We start from the raw sequence: 20,636 nt of genomic DNA, 5'->3' as shown, positions 1-20,636 counted from the left end.
AGTTCTTTTTCCCTGATGATGTTCTCTTAGGCTGGGTTCTTCATACAAAGTTTAAGCACCCTCTTGGTGCTGTGTAATTCTGGCCCCATCCAGCAAGGATTTGTCTTCCGTGGAGACAGAGGATTGACACAAAGCCCTAATCCACTGACCTGACAAAGGATTCCTACCATAACCTGTTACCTACTCCCTGTTGTAGCCTCTCCTTTGGGTAATCTCAGACACACACATCAGACTTGCATTCGTCATAAACATGCCATGTTCTCTACACCATCTTGTCCTTGCCATGCTGTTCCCTCTGCCAGGAGGGCCTTTGGTAGACCGACCAACCATAGAATTATGCATATGGGAGCCCTTTCTCAACCACTGAGACTTAGCTTGCATGTCTCAAGTCTCGCAAGTCTCTTGTGACTTTTCTGCACATGTGCTTCATTTGTCTTGCACATACAGTATTTTAAAAATCAGCAGTTTCACAGTAAAATCCAGATTTCCAGATTGGCTTAGAAAACAGCAACACTGAATCCATATTCCACATGGCCACATATAGCTGAATAACAGCTCCCAAGACATGAAGGCATTGCTCTCCAGGTCACTGAAGTCCACAGGACTTCACGTTGAAGACACTCATTCCTCTCCCCTCTTCATTTATTCATTATTTTCTATCTGGACTTGGCAGGCAGGTGAATTTGTATTTCCTGACCTACAGCAAGGATCTCTTCCTCTGTTAAATATTTCCAAGGTCTACTAGGTCCCATTGGTTGCCTATTCTCCTGAGATCCCCTAAGACTTTCTGGGGCTTCATTTTATAAAATAAATGTAATTATAAATGACATGGTACATCTGTAGGTGTGCATATCAGCAAAAAGAAAAATAACAGCGGCTGCAGTTAATCGAGTTCTTATTTTGTGCCGGGTATTATATAAACCGATCTGCAGTACTATCCTATGAATTCCTCGAACCAATATTTCAAGTAGATTTTATCACCCCCAATTTACAGATAAGCAGATGGAGACAGATAGTTACAGGGTAAGAAAGCTTCTCAAGGTCACAGAGCTGCTATTTTGGAGGGCTGGGACTGAAACCATTTCAAGCTCCAAAGCCTATATGCAGACTCTCGAGAAAGAATCTCTGAGCTCAAATCCTGGCCTCATGACACAACTTGAATGGTCATGTGCAAGTCACTTAATGTGTCTGAGCTATTAACCATTACCTATGTTGACTCATGTTTTAAGCAAGAATTTCTTTTTTATGTTTATTTTTAGTTCTGTGGTTCAAGTGCAGGATGTGCAGTTTTGTTATATACGTAATTGTGTGCCATAGGGGTTCGCTGCACCTATCAACCTGTCACCTAGGTATTAAGCCCAGCAATCATTAGCTATTTTCACCAATACTCTTTAAGTAAGAATTTCTAATCCTTCTATGTACTCTGCTGAAATTGCCAAAGCTAGGAACCAAATCAGGTCTTCGAAAACTGAGGTCAGAACTCCAGTTCTGGTGCTATGATCTCTCATCCTCAAAGCCAGAAGACATCCGACTACCCCACTGTTGGGTGCCAGCTACTTCCCAGAGGGGCAGGCTTGTGAAGACTATGAAGAATCCCCTCTGTGAGCCAGCTAGAACTGCAATGTGGGAGCTGAAAACCTGCCCATGTTGAAAACCATATCATTTACGTGGCAATGAATGAAGGCACCAGTCCAGGCACAAATCCATCAACTGGGAAGTATAATTCTCATACACTACAAATGTAATTCGTGTGTGTGTGTGTGTGTGTGTGTGTGCGCGCACACGTGCGCGTGGTTTTTTGTTTGTTTGTTTTTGTTTTGCAAAGCAAGGTAGCATTGGAACTAAGAGCACAGACTCTGGAGTAAGAATCTCTGAGCTTAAATCCTGGCTGCATGCTTGAGTGATCCCAGGGAAGTCACTTAATGTGCCTGAGCTTCCTTTATTTTACCTGTAAAATGTGGAAAATGATGCTGCTTCCACCCCACAGCTGTTTTAAGTATTCAGAGACACTTAAGACACCTGATCTGGAAGAACTGTAAAAAGATGAGTTCAGAACTCTCAGTGTTAACCACAGCAGGAAAGCTTCTATCTCCTAATCACAGCTTCAATCGGACCCAATCTGAAGGTCGCCATAACTTGGAAAACCACTCAAACTCCTTTCATGCAATTTTATAGCAGATCTGAAGCTGTGTAGCTGCACCAGGCCAGGCAATAAGTGAGAAGAGGAAGCTCTGTCTGTGTTTATAGCCTTTGACAAATGGGCTATGGTCTCCTCCTGACAGATTCTCCCCTGACTGGTCCATCAGCCTCTCCTCTCATCACCTGAATCTCAGTCTTCATAATAGTATTGAAATTCAGATGGATTTTACACCACAAATAAAAATGAATTTAAATGCCTCAGTGCCCCGGCAGAAACACGAGTACTGTAAATGTCAAATTCATGAGGTTTAGTGAGGCCATACAGCCGCTCCAAGTGATAGGTTACCTCCTGTCACCTTTGCTAAATCTACATTGGCTCCGCGACGTTCACCTGCAGGAGGAAAAACACAAACAAAAAACCCCAAAACCCCTGTGCTCCTGCTTCCATTTAAGGGTAAAAAGCTCCACCAGCCCTTAAGATCTCCCCAGAACACCCTCTGCAATAGTTTAAGAAATGGCCAGGAAGCTGTCCACGCAGAGGTACATTCATAGGGCTCTGCTAATAGGCAGGCTTGGAAGCAAAAGAAAAACTGAAAACCACACTCCGATACACATTATGAATTTCCCCACGAAGAGCCAGGCAAAGTTTTCCAAATGGCAATTAGTTTTCTGTCGGCCTGAGAGAAAAAAAGCTTCTGGGGAAAACAAAACAAAACAGAAAAATAGGAGAGGGGAAATTTCTTTCCTCCTACAAAGAGTCTGAGATGAGCCCAGACTGTGTGCAGACGAAGAAGAACCATGCTATTGCTCTTCATTAAGATGAGGGCTCTCTTCAACTCTTGAAACTCACCATTTATATTCTATTATGATATCTGGTCTAAGATTCAGTGGGAAAATCACTCCTCTCAAGGTAAGTGGCCCCACTGAATGGAAGAGAATGGGAATGAGGGACAAATTGGAGAGGCCCTGTGTGACTCTACGGAAAACCTAAGATCCTGCCTTTTCTAAAACCCTTCTATCAAGAAGATATTCAACAACATACATAGGTGTAGATGGAGGTACACAAATATATCCATGTACATGGGATACTGGAATTGAAGTAAACAGAAAGCCAGGAGAGGTGAAAAATAAAAAAAAATGGTAAAAAATAAAGTTATTCTTGGAAAGCCGTCTCCTCCTATAGGGGTTCTGTGAAATTTTCTTTAAAAAAGGAGCTCTAAAGAAAGCACTGCTGGTTCTCATTCAGAGCTCTCAACGATCACAGAAATCCACATGGGCCAAGGGGCTGCCATTTCAGAGACAGGTTTACTTATGATTTTGGCACCTCTGCCATGTCTTGTCACTTCAATTTCACTTTATCAAATTACTGATTTTGCCAGAAGCATTTGGATTAGATGGAGAGGGACACGCACACAAGTGCAGGCTAAGTGTCATCACCCCAGTGGTGAAGTTTCATAACTACACATCAGCATGGCAGAGGCACCAGAGGGCACTCCCAGAACCCGATGGCGATCACTCCAGCTGCTGTAGCCACCGCCGTGTCCCTGTGTGGCCTGACGCCATATCACTGTGCAGACGGGGAGAGGATGGAGCTCTTCTGCTGGAGGAGAGGGGCACGCTGCCCCTCTGGGATGATTAGAGTTTGCTTCTTGACTTTTCCATTAAGGGAAATGTCCCCAAGATACAAGGCTACCTCCTAAAACCTTACCCACAACCTCTTTTTAACAATGGTTAGAAACAGAGAAACTACAACCTGAGTATAACATTCATAATATTACAGGGAATTTGAAGGAAGGAAGGAGGTAAGAAGGAAGGAGATAAAGAGGGAAGAAAAGGAGGAGGGAAATAGGGAAGGAAGAAAAGAGGGAGGGAGTGAGGAAGTGAGGGAGACAGGGAAAGTGGGAGGAGAGGAAAGGAGAAGGAAGGGGGAAATGGGATGAGGGAGGGGGGAAAGGGGAAGGCGGAAAGGGGGAAGAGGGGAAGGAAGGAGGGAGGGAAGTTCCTTTGTTCAATGGAAGGAATAAAATGTCCTTAGAGAGTAAGACAGTGCAAATTTTAACTGGGCATTATTTTTTCTTATCACCGATGAACTGCAACAAACTGGAAACTTTTCTATCAGTCATAAGAGGTCAAATTTAAAAAACAATTGGAAAACTCATCAGAAACAAGGCTTCATTTGATATTTATGGATCAATCTAACTATTCATTAAAAAAGAAAACAACTACAAATGTGCCTATTTTCCCCTTTCTTGAAAAGAGCAGAAATCGCACATGCGCAATAGGACTATTAATGACTTTTTCTCACCAAAATGCATCACAAAGTAGCCGCAGACCTGGGCAGTTGTCATCCTGATGTCTTAACCAAAGGCAAATCGTGTAGGTGGAGCAGAGCTTGGGTGGCTCTCCTTGCCCAGAGCTTTCCCTGGCTGCTTATTTATCTTGTTTCTGATGGAGCTCAGATTATTCTAACAGCATCAGTTCCTATGGGATCTTTCAAGCACTATTAGCAATTAAATATTTTATAGACACCGGACAGAAACATGTGTATGAATTCCATACAAGTCCAAGGGAAGCACAAAAAACCTTTGGAAGCAGGTTGTGGAGCATGCTTTCTGAACACTGTGACACGACCACAATGACTGGGCTGGGTAGAACATTGGTGAAAGACTTTGGACACACGCTTCACCTAAGCAGCAATTTCATCTGTCCAACTCACAAAATACACACATGCGTATACCAGCACGCAAACACACTGTGAATGAAAACATGACATTCCTTTGCCTGCAAATGAGCCACACACGACTGTAAGCTGGGATCATGCAGTTTAAATTGAAACTACTGTATCATTATTCTTCTCAAAGTGAGGAGATTAACACTCCCAAAAATAATGTGTGGCAACTGCTTTTTATTTAAAAGCAAATTTTTGTTTTGAGAAGTCCTCCACCACCTTATTAATCAGCAGACATGCCCAAGCCATCATAAAATCAGAGCTGAAACCTCTGCTTGAAATAATAACCCATTTGACAATAATGGTACACTGGAAAAGAGAAACATCTTTCAAACTTGTGGAATGATGTCAAAAGTGGCCAGGAGGTATGTACTCTCAATTCGCTTATTTGACTTCTTTGGATCCAAGGTGTAGAGGGTAAAATTTGATCTCCTTGGATGTGCTTTGCTGCAGAAATATCTGTGAACCCTTGTCAATAAAAAGAGACTGTGGAAATATTAAGGAACAATTGTCTAACGGTTGCTTTTCCTGAGGGGATCAACACTAAGTGTAGCAAAGAAGATAAATCGGTGAGGGGACTCTGCCTATGTAGAAAATAACCTTGTCCCCTTCCCCTTAATCTCAAATAGGAAGCTGTTGCTCATATGAATGTGTCATGATGGAAACTGAGAGTGAGCTTTTTTTTTTTTTTTTTTTTTTTTTGACAGAATCTCGTTCTGTCACCCAGGATGTAGTGCAGTGGCACAATCTCGGCTCACTGGAATCTCCACCTCCCAGGTTCAAATGAGTCTCCTGTCTCAGCCTCCTGAGAGCTGGGGCTACAGGCGCACACCACCACTCCTGGCTAATTTTTTATTTTTACTAGAGATGGTGTTTCACCGTGTTGGCCAGGCTGGTCTCAAACTCCTGACCTCAAGGTGATCCACCCGCCTCAACCTCCCAAAGTGCTGAGATTACAGACGTGAGCCACCATGCCCAGCCGTGAGCTCTTTTTCAAGTGTATGAATCAGATATATAGGAACACACCCTGGGAAGCTCAATATCATATATTCTATAATGTACATAATAATAATTATACATGATATACATAATAAACACCAACATCAATATTCAACTTCAATGTGACAAGAGTTAACAGATACAGTATTTTTCTGAAAAGAAGGTTACAACTGAAACAGAAATCAGCACCACGTTTTTTGTAAAAATTACATTATGCGTTCTTCATGAAACCATCGGAACTAATAGAGATTGTAAAGGAGTTAAATGACAAGTATATTTAAGCCTGATTTTCTTTGAAAATGTAATAGCCCTTGTGGAATCGCCTATGAATCACCTACAAACCATCATCCAGAGAGACATGCCTTAAACAATTGGGTTGAATTCACAGAGTTCTTGTTTTGTTTGAAGCCAAAAGATGAGAAATATTGACTTACCTTTCTGTCTTCTATTTCCACGCAGGTATTGCAGTCTGCTTTGATATCCTGAGAAGAGAAGAGAAGACAAAAAAAGTGAGGGAAAGGACAGGAGTCAGACATATAGTCAGAGAACATTCAGTGGTGTTGTTGAAATGCCCTTTAAAATAATAAAGAGCTCATGCTCCTAACAGTTCTTTCTCGAGTCATTGCTCTTTATAGTGCTTTTTAGAGGTATATGCTGTGGTGTTTGCATTAGAGACATATGGATGTCATAAGTAAGTTTTATTACATGCAGATGTGGGGTGTAGGCAAAGGCTATGGATCAGAGGCCATAACAAAGAGAAACTGATGACTCACAAAATAATCTGCCCCTCCCCATACAATTGTTCACATCAGCAGAGATTGCCTTTAATTTAATATCTCTCCCATTCAAAATTTAGGATAGCCAGATCTCTCTCACTTCAATACAAACTATCACCATCTATTTTTTATGTTTTTAGCCACCAACCATCCATCCTTTATCCATCCACCCAGCCAGCCATGCCCATTCATCTAATCATCCATTCATCCTGCATCCTTCCCCATCCATCCACCCATTTACCCACTCAACCACCCATCCATCCTCCCTCTATCCATTCATCCTGCATCCATCCTCTATCTAACCAACATCCACCTGCCCATCCACCCCATTCTTCTATCTATCCACTCATCCAGCCAGCCATCCACCCAGCCATCCCTATCCATCAAATCATCTATCGACCCTGCATCCTTCCCCCATCAATCCACGCATCTATCCATCTACCAACCCACCCATTTGTCTATCCATCTCCTATCTACTCATCTATATATCCTTCCTTCCTTCCTTTATCTACCTTCCATTCATCCTTCTACCCACCCATCCATCCATCTATTCATCCATCCATCCTTCATCCATCCATTCATTCACCTATCCATCTACCCTTCCACCCATCCACTCATTCATATTTATCACACACCTACTTTTTTTCTGCATTTTTTTCTGGTTGTCCTGGTATGAAAAGGTGAAACAAACATAATTCCTACCCTCAGGGAACTCACTAATTAGACGGAATGGAAGACACAGTCACACAAGCCATTGTGGCATTAATTTATTCATACAAAAGATATTTCTTTAGCATCTGTTGGCTGCTAGAACTTCCTCCAGGCAAGGAATACTCAACAACATACAAGACACATGGCAGGCCCACCCTGGTGATGCTTACATTCTTCTATACAAGATAAGCATTAAATAATACATATCAGTTGATGGTACTCCAAAAAGAATATGTACTATGAAGAAAAATAAGACAAGGAGAAAGAGATGTGAAATGCTGACGGTAGGGGAATAAGATGTTGATTTTTTTTTTTAAGTGGCAACTAAGCAAAGGCTTGAAGGGAGTTAGGGGGATGAGCCAAGTAGCTCACTAGGGAAGAACATCCTAGGCAAAGAAAGAGCTAGTTCAAAGCCCCAAAGGGGAAATGTGTTGGACACAAGTGAAGCAAGAGGAAGACAGCCGCTGTGGCTAGAGGGAAATATGAGAAAAATAAAAGGGAATGGGATCACAGGAAGATGTTTACTTTTATTTTGAGAGCAGTGAGAAAATAGTTTTTCTTACTGTAATAAAATACACATATCATTAACAATTTTACTACTGTAAGTACACAGTTCTGTAGCATCACCGATTCACATTGTTGGATAACCACCATCATCCTCCATTTCCAGAATTTTTTCATTTTTCCACCTCTACCCGTTAAACAAAAACTCCTCACTTTCCCCTCCCAGAGCCCTTGAAAACCACCTTCTGCTTTCTGTCTCCATGGATTTCTCTACTCTAGACTCCTTATTGTATAAGTCTGGTAGGAATGCCATAAAAAACATTTCAGGGTAGGTGGCTTCAACAACTAAAATCACTTTCTCAGAATTCTGAGGGCTGGAATTTCAAGGTCAAGGCTCTGTCAGGGTTCCTGGAGAGGCCTCTCTTCTCGGTTTGTAGATGCCTCCTTCTCATTGTGCCTCACACCTTCTCAGAGAGCAAGAGGGAGACAAACACATGACATATCTCTTCTTTTCTTTCTGTTTTTTTTTTTTTTTTTTTTTTTTTTTTTTTTTTTTTCCCAAGATGGAGTTTTACTCTTGTTACCCAGGCTGGAGGGCAATGGTGTGATCTCGGCTCACCACAACCTCTGCCTCCCAGGTTCAAGCAATTCTCCTGCCTCATCCTCTCTGCAAGCTGGATTACAGGTGCCCAACACTATACACAGGTAATTTTTAGTATTTTTAGTAGAGATGAGGTTTCACTATGTTGGCCAGGCTGGTCTCAAACTCCTGACCTCAGGTGATCCACCCGCCTCAGCCTCCCTAAGTGCTGGGATTACAGGCGTGAGCCACCGCATGCCAGGCTATCTTTCTTTTCTTAAAAGGCCACCAATCCTATAGGAGTAAGACCCTCCCCTTATGACATCATTTAACCTTAATTACCTCTCTAACGGCCGAATCTCCATACAGAGTCACATTGGGGGTTAGGACTTCAGTATATGAATTTTACAGATAGACATTTGAGGCCATAACACTTGTATAAATGAAATCATACAAAATTTGTCCTTCTGTGTCTGGTTTATTTCACTTAGCATAATGTCTTCAAGGTTCATCCATGTGGTAGCATGTGTTAGAATTTCATTCTTATTAAGGCTGAATAACATTTCCTTGTATGGACAGACCACATTTTGTTTATCCATTCATAAGCGCCATCTGTGGATGGACATTTGGGCCGTTTCCACCTTTGGGCTATTGTGAATGATCCTGCTATGAACATGGGTGTATAAGTGTCTATTCAAGTCCCTGCTTTTAATTCTTTTGCGTGTATGCCCAGAAGCGATTGCCAAACCCTATGGTAATTCAATGTTTAATTTTTTGAGAAACCACCCAACTGTTTTCCATAGCAGCTGCACCATTTTATATTTCCACTAAAAGTGTGCAAGTTTCCAATCTGTCCACATTCTCATCAGCACTCACTTGTGTATTTCACTCAGGCAGTCTGAAACGAGGACAAGCATGATCTGACTTCTATTTTAACAGAATAGGCAGTGAGGGGTTACAAAGGTAAGGAGGGAGACCAGTTTGGAAGCTCCTACTGGAGTCCAGGTGTGCGATGATGGTGTCTGGATAACAGTGTGTCAGGGGAGGGGAAGAGAAGTAGTCAGAGACCAGACGGAATCAATGGGAAGTCTTCACAGACAGGATGTAGCATGGGAGAGAAATATGGTGGTTAGGGGCCACGCCAAGGTCTCTAGCCTGGGCGTGCTCTCCATGTAGGCAGGGAGGGTGTGGATGTGCAGGGTGGCATAGAGGGCTGCAGACATTGGGGCTCCGTTTTGGTTAAGTCTATAGAAATGTTTATTTTCTTACCAAGAAGTAGTGGGGTTTTCTCTGTCGATGCATCATTAGGAAAGGTTAATATGAGAAGCCATCACCACAGTGATTTATTAGTAAACACAGCAAATTCTAAGTCCCTTTGAATCTAGAATGGAGTGAAATGAGACCATATCATAAGGTGAAGATTCATATAGCAAGTATTTTATTGTATATAGAACAGACTGTTTTCATATCAGTAAAGTGGGACTGAATAGTGAGTAAAGACCGAATATCTCTTCCGAGCCAGGAACTGTGCTGGGTGTTTTTCTTATTGCCTCTAAATTACCAACAATCAAACAAGGTGGGTGTTCCTTAGTCACTCTGTGGTATGACAGTTGTGATTAGCCATCAAGCAAGTCACCCTGAATCACACAGTGAGGGAGCTTAAGTCTGTGAAAAGAAGTGGTCCCTAACCAGGCGCTTTTCCTTCCCTCCAGGTAACTGTATTTTCCTCAAGGTGGTTTGGTTAGACAATGTAATTTAGGCCACAGGTTTTGCTCTTTTCCATGCTATAGGGAGGAGGGGTTATTCACAGCAAAAACAGCTGGAGAAGCGGAGTAACTGTGCTTCTCAAAGTGAGCTCTCTGACCAGTAGCATTAGCTGCTGTTAAAAATGCATATTCTTACAGCTATTATGGAAAACGGTATGAGGGTTCCTCAAAAACTTAAAACTAAATCTACGCTATGATCCAGTAATCCCACTGCTGGGTATTTACCCAAAAGAAATGAAACGCATATGTCAAAGAGATCTCTGTACCCGCTTCTTCACTGCAGCATCGTGCACGATAGCCAAGACATGGAATCAAACTGAATATCCCACATGTTTATAGCAGCACAATTCACAACCGCAAAAATATAGAACCAGCCCAAATGCCCATCAATCAACAAGTGGATAAAGACAGTGTGGCATATTGGAATACTTTATATATATAGAATACCATAGATAATACTATATAATGGTACATAGTATTATACCATGGAATACAATAGAATACAATACAATGGAATGCTATATATATTATATAGCATTTCATACTATATATAATATTCTATATGGTATTCTATATATATTTTATATATATGGTATTCTGTATATATTATATAGATAGTGGAATACTATATATATATAATAGATATAAAATACCACATAGAATACTATACTGTATAGTGGAATGCTATATAGTGGAATACAATATGTATAATATATATAGAATACTATATATAATATATATAGACTACTACATAATATATAATATATAGAATACTATATATAGAATACTATACTATATATAGAATATAGTATTCTATATATAGTATTCTATATATATAATATAGTATTCTATATATAGTATTCTAAATATATATAGCATACTATATATATTATATAGTATTCTATATATATTATATAGTATTTTAAACTATACATAATATAGTATTATTCTATAAATATATAATATAAAAATTATATATAATTATATACTATACATAATGTATATTAATATATACTATTATTATAATATTCCAGTATTATATACTATATATAATATAGTATATATTAACAGATAACACTATTATTATAGTATTCCATTATGTATATGTATATATAACAGAATGCTTTATATATATATATATATATATATAAAACGGAATACTTTCCCAATACCTATATAATGAAATACTACTCAGCCATAAAAATGGACGAAATAAAAACATTCACAGCAACTTGCATGGAATTGGAGACCATTACTCTAAGTGAAATAGGAGTGGAAAATGGAACATTGCATGTTCTCATTCACAAGTGGGAGCTAAGCTGTGAGGAGCTAAAGGCATAGAAATGGGACAGTGGACTTTGAGAACTCAGAGGAAAGGGTAGGGGGTGGCAGCACTTTGGGTACAGTGTACACTGCTTGGGTGACAGGTGCACCAAAATCTCAGAAATCACCACTGAAGAACTTATTCATGTAACTAAACACCATCTGTCCCCCAAAAAACTGTTTAAATAAAACAAAAAGCAAAAAACTAAGTATCAATCAAAGAATAAATAGATAAAGCAAATGTGGTGTATAGAGACAATGGAATACCCTTTCAGCCTTCATAAAGAAGGAAAACCTGTCATGGTGACAACATGGATGAATCTGGAGGACATTATGTTAAGCTAAATAAGCTGGTTACAGAAAGACAAACACTGCATGAAGCAAATATAATAAATACATTAAAAAGTACAATGGTGGTTACCGGGGACTGGCAGGAACTACCCTCCCTACTGGGGGTTTGTTGGGGAGACATGGGCCCAAAGACATACAATTTCATAAGACAGGAGAAATAAGTTCAAATATTACAGTGTGGTCACTACAGTTAACAACAACGTGTCGTAATCTTGAAAATTGCTAGGATTTTATGGCTGGATGTGGTGGCTGATGCCTGTAATCCCAGCACTTTGAGAGGCTGAGGTGGGCAGATCACAAAGTCATGAGATCGAGACCATCCTGACCAACAAGGTGAAACCCCGTCTCTACTATAAAGAAAAATAAAAACAAAAATTAGGCAGGCGTGGTGGCACGTGCCTATAATCCCAGTTACTCAGGAGACTGAGGCAGAAGAATCACTTGAAGCCGGGAGTTGGAGGTTGCAGTGATCTGAGATCAAGCCACTGCACCCCAGCGTTGGCAACAGTTCGAGACTTTGTCTCAAAAAAAAAGAAAAAAGAAATATTTTATGTGTTCTAATCACACACACACACACACAAAAGATGATGTGAGGTAATGTATATGATATTAGCTCTACATGGCCATTCCACAATGTACACATATTCCAAACGGCATGTTGTACATGATAAATGCACATACCTTTTGTCAGTTTAAACAAATAAGTAAGGAAAAAAATTCACATTATCAGGCTTTATTTTCCATGGAAAATGACCCTGAGAAACGAGGTGAGAAAAAGCAGCTTTCTGCTTCTGCCTGTTCTGACCAGATGACAGATTTATCTCCTTTCTCTCCTTAAGTGAAAAATGTTAGGTTTGCAGCGAAGAGTCCTGACTTACTGAATCCAAAATTCAAAGAGTGAGGGCCCATCGACGTGTGCTATTAAGCCTTCCATGTGTGCTACATGAGGCTGTGGAATGCAGGCTGAAGGGTGGCAGGACAGGGTTGTGGGTAACTCTATTCCTGGCATGAGACTCTTGTGCCTAAAAGCAGGGTGCCACTGTTTAATGACCATGAAGTCTTCAGCAAGTTCACCTCATCTGTGCATAGAGGGAGTGTCACGAACTTGCTACTCAATGTGGAGTCTGCACCCCAGCAAATAACGATGACCGTGGGAGCTGACTAAAATGCACCATGCATGTAATCCCAGCGCTTTGAGAGGCCAAGTTTAGAGGGTTACTTGAGTCCGGCAGATCAAGACCAGCCTGGATAACTTAGGGAGATGCTGTCTCTACAAAAAAATAATAATAAAGAAAAAAAATAACTGGGTGGGGTGGTGAGTGCCTGTGATCCCAGCTACTTGGGAAGCTGAAATAGAAGGACCACTTGAGGCCGGATGAAATGGCTCACGCCTGTAATCCCAACACTGTGGGAGGCCAAGGTGGGTGGATCTTGAGGCCAGGAGTTTGAGATTGGTCTGGACACCAGGGTGAAACCCTGTCTCTATTAAAAATACAACAATTAGCTGGGTATGGTAGTGGGCATCTGTAATACCAGCTACTCGAGAGGCTGAGGCACGAGAATCACTTGAACCCGGTAGGCTGATGTTGCAGTAGGCTGAAATTGCACCACTGCACTCCAGCCTGGGCGACAGAGCAAGATTGTCTCAAAGAGAAGGGGATTACTCATTCGCAGAAGTCAAGGCTGCAGTCAGCTCGGATTGTGCCACTGCACTCCAGCCTGGCTACAGAGAAAAATCTCATCTTTTAAAAACAAATGCCAACACTTCACACCTCACCCCACAGACATCAAATCAGAATCCACATTTTAAAGTGGTATGTGTGTGTCCTCCAGCCCCAAAAATTCATATGCCATTAGTTCTAACCCTCCGTGTAGCTGTATTTGGAGATGGAGCCTCTAAGGAAGTAACTAAAGTTAAATGAAGTCATAAGAATTAGTGTCCTTGGCTGGGCATGGTGGCTCACACCTGTAATCCCTTCACTTTGGGAGGCTGAGACAGGTAGATCAATTGAGGTCAGGAGCAGCCTAGCCAACATGGTGAAACCCCACTGGATTTCAATATAATACAAAAAATGAACCAACTATGGTGGTGGACACCTATAATTTTAGCCACTCAGAAGGCTGAGGCAGGAGAATCATTTGAACCCAGGAGGCAGAGGGAGCAGGGAGCCGAGATCACGTCACGGCATTCAAGCCTTGGCAGCAGAGCAAGACCGCATCTCAAAATAAAAATAAAAATAAAAATAAAATAAAGAAAGAAAAGAAATTAGTATCTTCTTATGAGGAGTCAGCAGAGAGCTAATTCATTCATTCATTCATTCATTCATTCATTCTTTCTTTCTCTCTCTGCTGGCACAAGCCCAGGAATGCCTATACAAGGACCCAGTGAGAAGGTGAGTGTCTTCCAGTCAGGAAGAGGGCCCTCAGCAAAACATGACCCTGCCAGCACTTTGATCTTGAACATCCAGCCACCAGACCTATGAGAAAGTAACTGGGTCTAGTCTATGGTCATTTGTTAGAGCAGTCCAGGCTGACTAAGACAAGGTTCCCGGATGACTTGTAAGGCCCAGTCCTAGGAGGTAGAATCATGTCTACATGTGGTATCTTCTTTTTCACACCCTCTCTCCTAATTGAATGGCTGAGGTCTCTGATTGACTTTGTACAATGAGTCAGGAAAAATACCCCTCTCTCTTGTTAAAAACTCTCCTTGAATTTGTCTGCTAAGAAACCTAAATAGAAACTAGAGATTAACTCAATATGAGAGTGATGAAAATCATAGATTACTTTTAAACCTAGAAAATACCATAGAGAAACAAAGTGAGAAAAAGCAGCTCTCTGTGTGCTTTTGCCCATTCTGACCAGGTGAAATAAGCATTTCCTTTCTCTCCTTGATCGAAAATATGTTAGTTTTGCCAGGAAGAGTCCATATCCGATTTAGATTTACCCACACAGAAATGGTAGGTGTTAATCAACAAACTAACAAAATAAATAAACCAAAGGCAGATCTCTGTTCTTAATCGGCCACTGAGGACCCATGCAAGCAACAGAAAAAAGCCATCTGGCAGAATCAGAGTTCTTGCCATTTCCCTAAGATTATTCAATTTATTCTTGTCAGGATTAATTTACTAAACCCATGCTGGATTTTTTTATTTAGATGATACTCTTGGTTTCTCATCCTCTGCAGATCTATGCAGGAGGCGCCCCAGGGGACTGCATTTGCTTCTGAACAATGCTGCACTCAAATTGGAAAAATGTCACTTTGGCAGGAACAAATTATTGTTCGGATCGCTCTGCCTAGAGCTGGTGTCTCTGGATGGGTTCCGACCTGACCTTTTCTGAACCAGAGTCGTCAAGTAAGTACTTCAGCCCCACTCGATGACTTCGCTTGGAAAACAGCTCAACTACTTTAGTGCTAAGTATGAATTTCGAGCCGTGTACTCATCACCAAGCAATCAATTTCCCGACAGAAGCCAGCCGTTCTACTTTTTGTAGACGGGAAACCCCCCTGAACAGTGGAGGCTCAGTTGCCGGAGACAGATGGGGTTGTGTGCAGACAACGGAGTCTCACTGCTAGGGTTTATCCTGCTGGACGCAACCACACAGTTTTGGAACCCTGCACAAGGAGCCTGACATTGCCTAGCCTCAGTTTCCCCTGCGGTAAGAGCAGGATAATAACAATCACCATTTGCCTCATTTGTTGCCAGGTGTATCCAGTACATGCCAGGGTCTCAGCATATGGCAAGCTATCAATAAAAGTCATCTCTCCTTGATGACATCTTTCAAGAGGCTTTGTGAAACCTGGTTCTGAGTGAAGCATTGAGAACTTAAAAACATTTCTATTTTTAAAGTTTTCTCTTCCAAGGTCTCTCAGTTATTCGAGCTTTTAGACACCAAAGCACTCGTGTGTCCATTCTTTTCAGAAGCAGTTCTCTCTCCCGAGAGAGACGACTTTTCTTCTACACTTGGTGTGTTGGTTGTTTTTGATAATTTTTGTATGTCAGGGTTATTCATGGCCACAATGCTGGGACGCCAGCATCCTGGATCCTGTACCAGCAGCATTCCCAGCTCTGAAGGATCCAGCAGTTAAAGGTTCCTGACAACAGGCAGAGAGGAACACTGACCCATGAGCCTCCGAAGACCTCAGAGTATTTAGAAGGGAGCAGTCAGTACCAGATTCAACAGTAGTCCCCCAAGAGATATGCTCAAGCCGACTAATCCCTAGTGCCTGCCAACGTGACCTTGTTTGGAAATGGAATGTTTGCAGACGTAATTAAGGATCTCGGAAAGAGAAAATCCTGTATTATTTGGATAGGTTATAAATCCAATAAAAAGGACCCTTTTAAGAGACAGAAGAGAAAAGAAACCATGTCAAGTCAGGCAGGGATTAGAGAGATGTTGCTATAAACCATGGGACACCCAGCTACCAGACACTGACAGAGGCAAGGAAGAACTCTCCCCAGAGCCGCCCTGCTCACACCTTGAACTTGCACCCATAGCCTCCAGAGATGTCAGACAATATATCTGGGTTGTGTTAAACCACCTAGATTGTGGCGATTTGCTACAGAAGTCACAGAAAATAAATGCAGAGGATCAACGAGCTCCTTGTGCCGATCTCTCTTGCATGACACTTAGCTGCTTAACACTGAAAAAACCTAACTGTGGTCCACAGACCACCTCCAGTTAGTCTAAGCTCTCGGAGACAAGAAAAACTCCTTTAGAAAAAATCCCAGGGGAATCATTGGCTGCTATGCTCAGGGGCCCAGGTGTTTCCACAATGCAGCCCCTGAAAACCTCTAAATTGATTGCAGTCATCCATTCTGGAAGAGCAAAGGAAAGAAAACACCAGGGTGCTTATATTTGACATGAGAAGCTAAGTAAGGATCATATATTCTGGGCAAAGCGTTGTTCTCCTGGACTCAAATACAAACTCCCAGAGAGCTTTTTATAGGAAATACTGGAGAGCTTAAGTCGCCTCTCAGGAGCGTGGGGAGACAGAGCCAAAGGTTCATCTGACAAACCCAAATAGGCTTATGATTAACTAAGGAAATGATGACTACTGAGGAAGATGGTTTTGCTCTTCCTTTTTAAACAGAAAATAAACGTTATGGCAGAATAGATTATAACACGAAGACAAGCCCCAGTGCGACATCACACCCCAAAAAGAATTCAAAGTGCATTTTAAAACCTGACTCAGTATTACAGTTTCCTTTGCAAAGGTAAGCTTTCTGATAGTTTGGATGCTTACATTCCCTATTGCTCTGAAAATAACAATTGCTTCTCATTTATTTATTTTTTATTTCGTTATTGTGCTTTAGGTTCTGGAGTACATGGGCAGATCATGCAGGATTGTTGCATAGGTACATACATGTCCAGGTGGTTTGCTGCCTCTATCCCCCCGTTACCTGTATCTGACATTTCTCCCCATGTCATCCCTCCCCAACCTCCCCATCCCCTGCTGTCCCTCCCCTAGACCCTGAACATATACACACCAGTTAGAACAGTGATCATTAAAAAAAAAAAATTGCTTCTAATTTAAAACACGTCAGTGAACGTGAGCTTAGATGCTAAGACTTACTGGTGATTTTCTGCCACCTCTACTATTATTATTTGAGATGGAGTCTCACTCTGTTGCCCAGGCTGCAGTGCAGTGGCATGATCTTGGCTCATTGCAACCTCTGCTTCCTGGGTTCAAGCTATTCTCCTGTCTCAGCCTACCTGGTAGCTGGGATTACAGGTGCATGCTGCCATGTCTGGCTAATTTTTGTATGTTTAGTACAGATGGGGTTTCCCCATGATGGTCAGGATGGTCTCGAACTCCTGACCTCAGGTGATCCACCTGCCTTGGCCTCCCAAAGTGCTGGGATTATAGGCATAAGCCACCACGCTCAGCCTTACTATTATTTTTTTTAACCTTCACAAAGACTCAGATTTTTAGAGTAAGTTTAAGCCTTAGGGATCCTTTGGCCTGATGTTTCCATTTTACAGGTGAAAAATGTGAGTTTCAGAGTGTAGGGAATTGGCTTCACACCACTTTGAGAGTTAATGACATAAGGGACGTTAAAATCTGTCTGGTCTACCAGCTATCTATTTTATACTTCCTCCTATTCAGTAGACTGTGCTTGAATTTGAATATTTAAACCAATGTTCTAAAGTTAATTGCCGTCTTAAAGATAATGAGTGTGTTCCCTCTTTCAAAAAGGGGTAACCCTGTTGTCTTACAACCAAAGTTGGTAAAAATTTGAAATCATACTTGCCTTTCAGCAGAATTCCTCAACGTCTATGTTCACTTAACCTCCCACAAAAAAACAAGATTCAAAGAAGGTCACTTGAATACACGCAGAATAGTATAAAATGTTTGCAGGGATACATTTCATTCAGTTGCTAACTCTTCCTTTCACAAATTTGCTCAGCACCTGCAATATTCCATATGGCCAGCAGATGGGAGCAAATAACTTTGCAAAAAATACCAAAAGCACAGAGCCCTGTGTAAGAGGATCTAATTCATCGGGTCCATAAACTTTGTTAAATTTTCTCAGTCTTTCTGTGCTGTCAAAATTTAAGTCTCAAATGACTGTATGTTTTAATTACTAAGCCCTAACTACTTACTAGGAATGTGATCATTTGAGGAAACATTTTATTAATATGTGTTTAAGAAGGTTTGGTGTGGCAGACAGCTGTTTCAAGGCAAAGAATATTCTGAAAAGTCTAAGGTTTCAACCTAAATATGAAGATGACTGAGGTAAGAGCTACTTCACCTGAGATCATACAAACAGCAAACAATGCATATAAACTAAGTAAAATCTCAACACAAATTAATTCAACCAAGAGAATAAAGTTTACCGAAGTTGGGTAGGTTGCAAGGCAGAGCTGCTGACTTTGTAAACATTTGGCAGAATTTTCAGGGGGCTTAGGGGATATTTCTTTTGACAGTAAATATTTTCTTAGGCAGGAAAAAGCTGTAAAGCCAGAACAACTACAAAACCACCCCCAACCAAACTATTATTCAAGTAAAAAATAGCAGGTTGTTCATCTAGACATCTTTGAGTCCCCTACCTTTCTTTGGCACCCCTACTTCCTGTGACTTATTTTGTTTTCTTCATCTTACTTTTTTTTTAGAGTGTGGTTATCAGAGGACAACACTCTTTCCTATCTCAAAATCCAGCTACGCACGGATCACTAGGTCAACAGATTGAGACCATCCTGGTCAACATGGTGAAACCTCAACTCTACCAAAAAATACAAAAAATTAGCTGGAGGTGGTGGCACACACCTGTAGTTCCAGCTACTCGGGAGGCTGAGGCAGGGGAATCACTTGAACCTGGGAGGCAGAGGTTGCAGATAGTCCAGATCATGCCACTGCGCTAGAGCCTGGGCAACAGAGCGAGACTCCAACTCAAAAAAAAAAAAAAAAAAAAAAAAGGAAGGAAGGAAAAAATTCAGCCATGTAGACAAGCACAGCTGGTGTTGGGGGAAACACTAGGTAACTGGAGGGTTGACGGCTCAGCGTCATTAAATGTAGTACCAAGAAAGGCATCCCCGTTTCAGGTAGGAGTCTAGTGTCACCAGGTGAGCTCAAACCAAGGGTCTGTTTGCAAATAAGAGCTATGCATTGGCATCACAGCGGGAGTTTAATGAGAGCGCTTTTAATTAACTGTAAAAGTAATTACCCATATTAGATGTAAATCGCACTTGTTTTTACATGAGGTGAATAATTTTCGCTCAGCTTTTGAGAATACTACTTCTCAAGGAGATGACAGCTGCAAACTCTCAACAAGTTGGTGCGCTGAAAAACACAGCACCGAAGAGAAAACACTAGCCCAGGAAACCTGCGTTATTCATGGTGACTTATTTGAGTCCCCTACTTTTCTTTGGCATCCCTCCCACCTGTGAGTTATTTTGTTTTCTTCATCTTACTTTTCTGGAGTGTGATTATCAGAGGACAAGAGGCTTCCGTATCTCAAAGTCCAGCTAAGTAGCGATCTAGAGATCCCATGGTCAACAGACCGAGACCATCCTGGCCGACACGGTGAAACCCCGTGTGTCAGTCAAGTGGCTTGGCTTCTCCTTTCATTTCTCATAGACCCCAGCACGTAAAACATGCCCTCTCCACAGCTGTCTCTCAGACACCATGCAAACTGTTTAAGTATTTTCTTTTTCTATTTTGGGGTTTAGCCTCCTGGATGATCCCTGGCACTTTCATTGATTTCATTATTCCTGTGCATAATTAAGCAACACAGTCAAAACAATAAAGAGAGCAGAAGCTGGAAGAAGCCCTAAAGGGCTCAGTGGTATATGCCTCAGGTGAGCTAAAGTGGGTGTTATCTAAAGAAGGAAATAGGCTAGCGAGGAGGGAGCGACTTTGAGAGAAACAAGGCCACCTCTGAAAGTGTCAGGGCAGAACCTTTGTTGTGGTTATTGCTGTTGTTTTTGAGACAGAGTTCTGCTCTGTCTCCCGGGCAGGAGTACAGAGACGCGATCTCCGCTCACTGTAACCTCTGCCTCCTGGAATCAAGTGATTCTCCCACCTCAGCCTCCTGAGTAGCTGGGATTACAGGTACCTGCCATCATGCCCAGGTAATTTTTGTATTTTTAGTAGAGACGGGATTTCACCCTGTTGCCCAGCCTAGTCTTGAACTCCTGGGCGCCTGCCTCAACCTCCCAAAGTGCTGGGATTATAGGTGTTAGCCACTGTGCCCAACCTCAGGGCAAAACTTCTGAAGAGGGTAAGTGTCTGCATCACCAGCGCCAAAACAAAACAG

At 41.6% G+C, this 20,636-nt stretch overlaps 1 protein-coding gene across 1 annotated transcript in view; it reads right to left on the bottom strand.

The window, feature by feature from the left end:
* RBFOX1 (RNA binding fox-1 homolog 1) overlaps positions 1–20,636 on the bottom strand; it is a 2,532,432-nt gene that overhangs the window by 1,060,909 nt on the left and 1,450,887 nt on the right. The window contains 1 exon segment of the mRNA XM_032257864.1: positions 6,301–6,348. Within this exon segment, the coding sequence (XP_032113755.1) occupies positions 6,301–6,348 (48 nt within the window).

Source organism: Sapajus apella, unplaced genomic scaffold, assembly GCF_009761245.1.
Source record: "Sapajus apella isolate SASKATOON/1434 unplaced genomic scaffold, GSC_monkey_1.0 scaffold99, whole genome shotgun sequence".
In the NCBI taxonomy this organism is placed as follows: Eukaryota; Metazoa; Chordata; class Mammalia; order Primates; family Cebidae; genus Sapajus; species Sapajus apella.
This window is presented reverse-complemented; position numbering and strand designations above follow the sequence as displayed.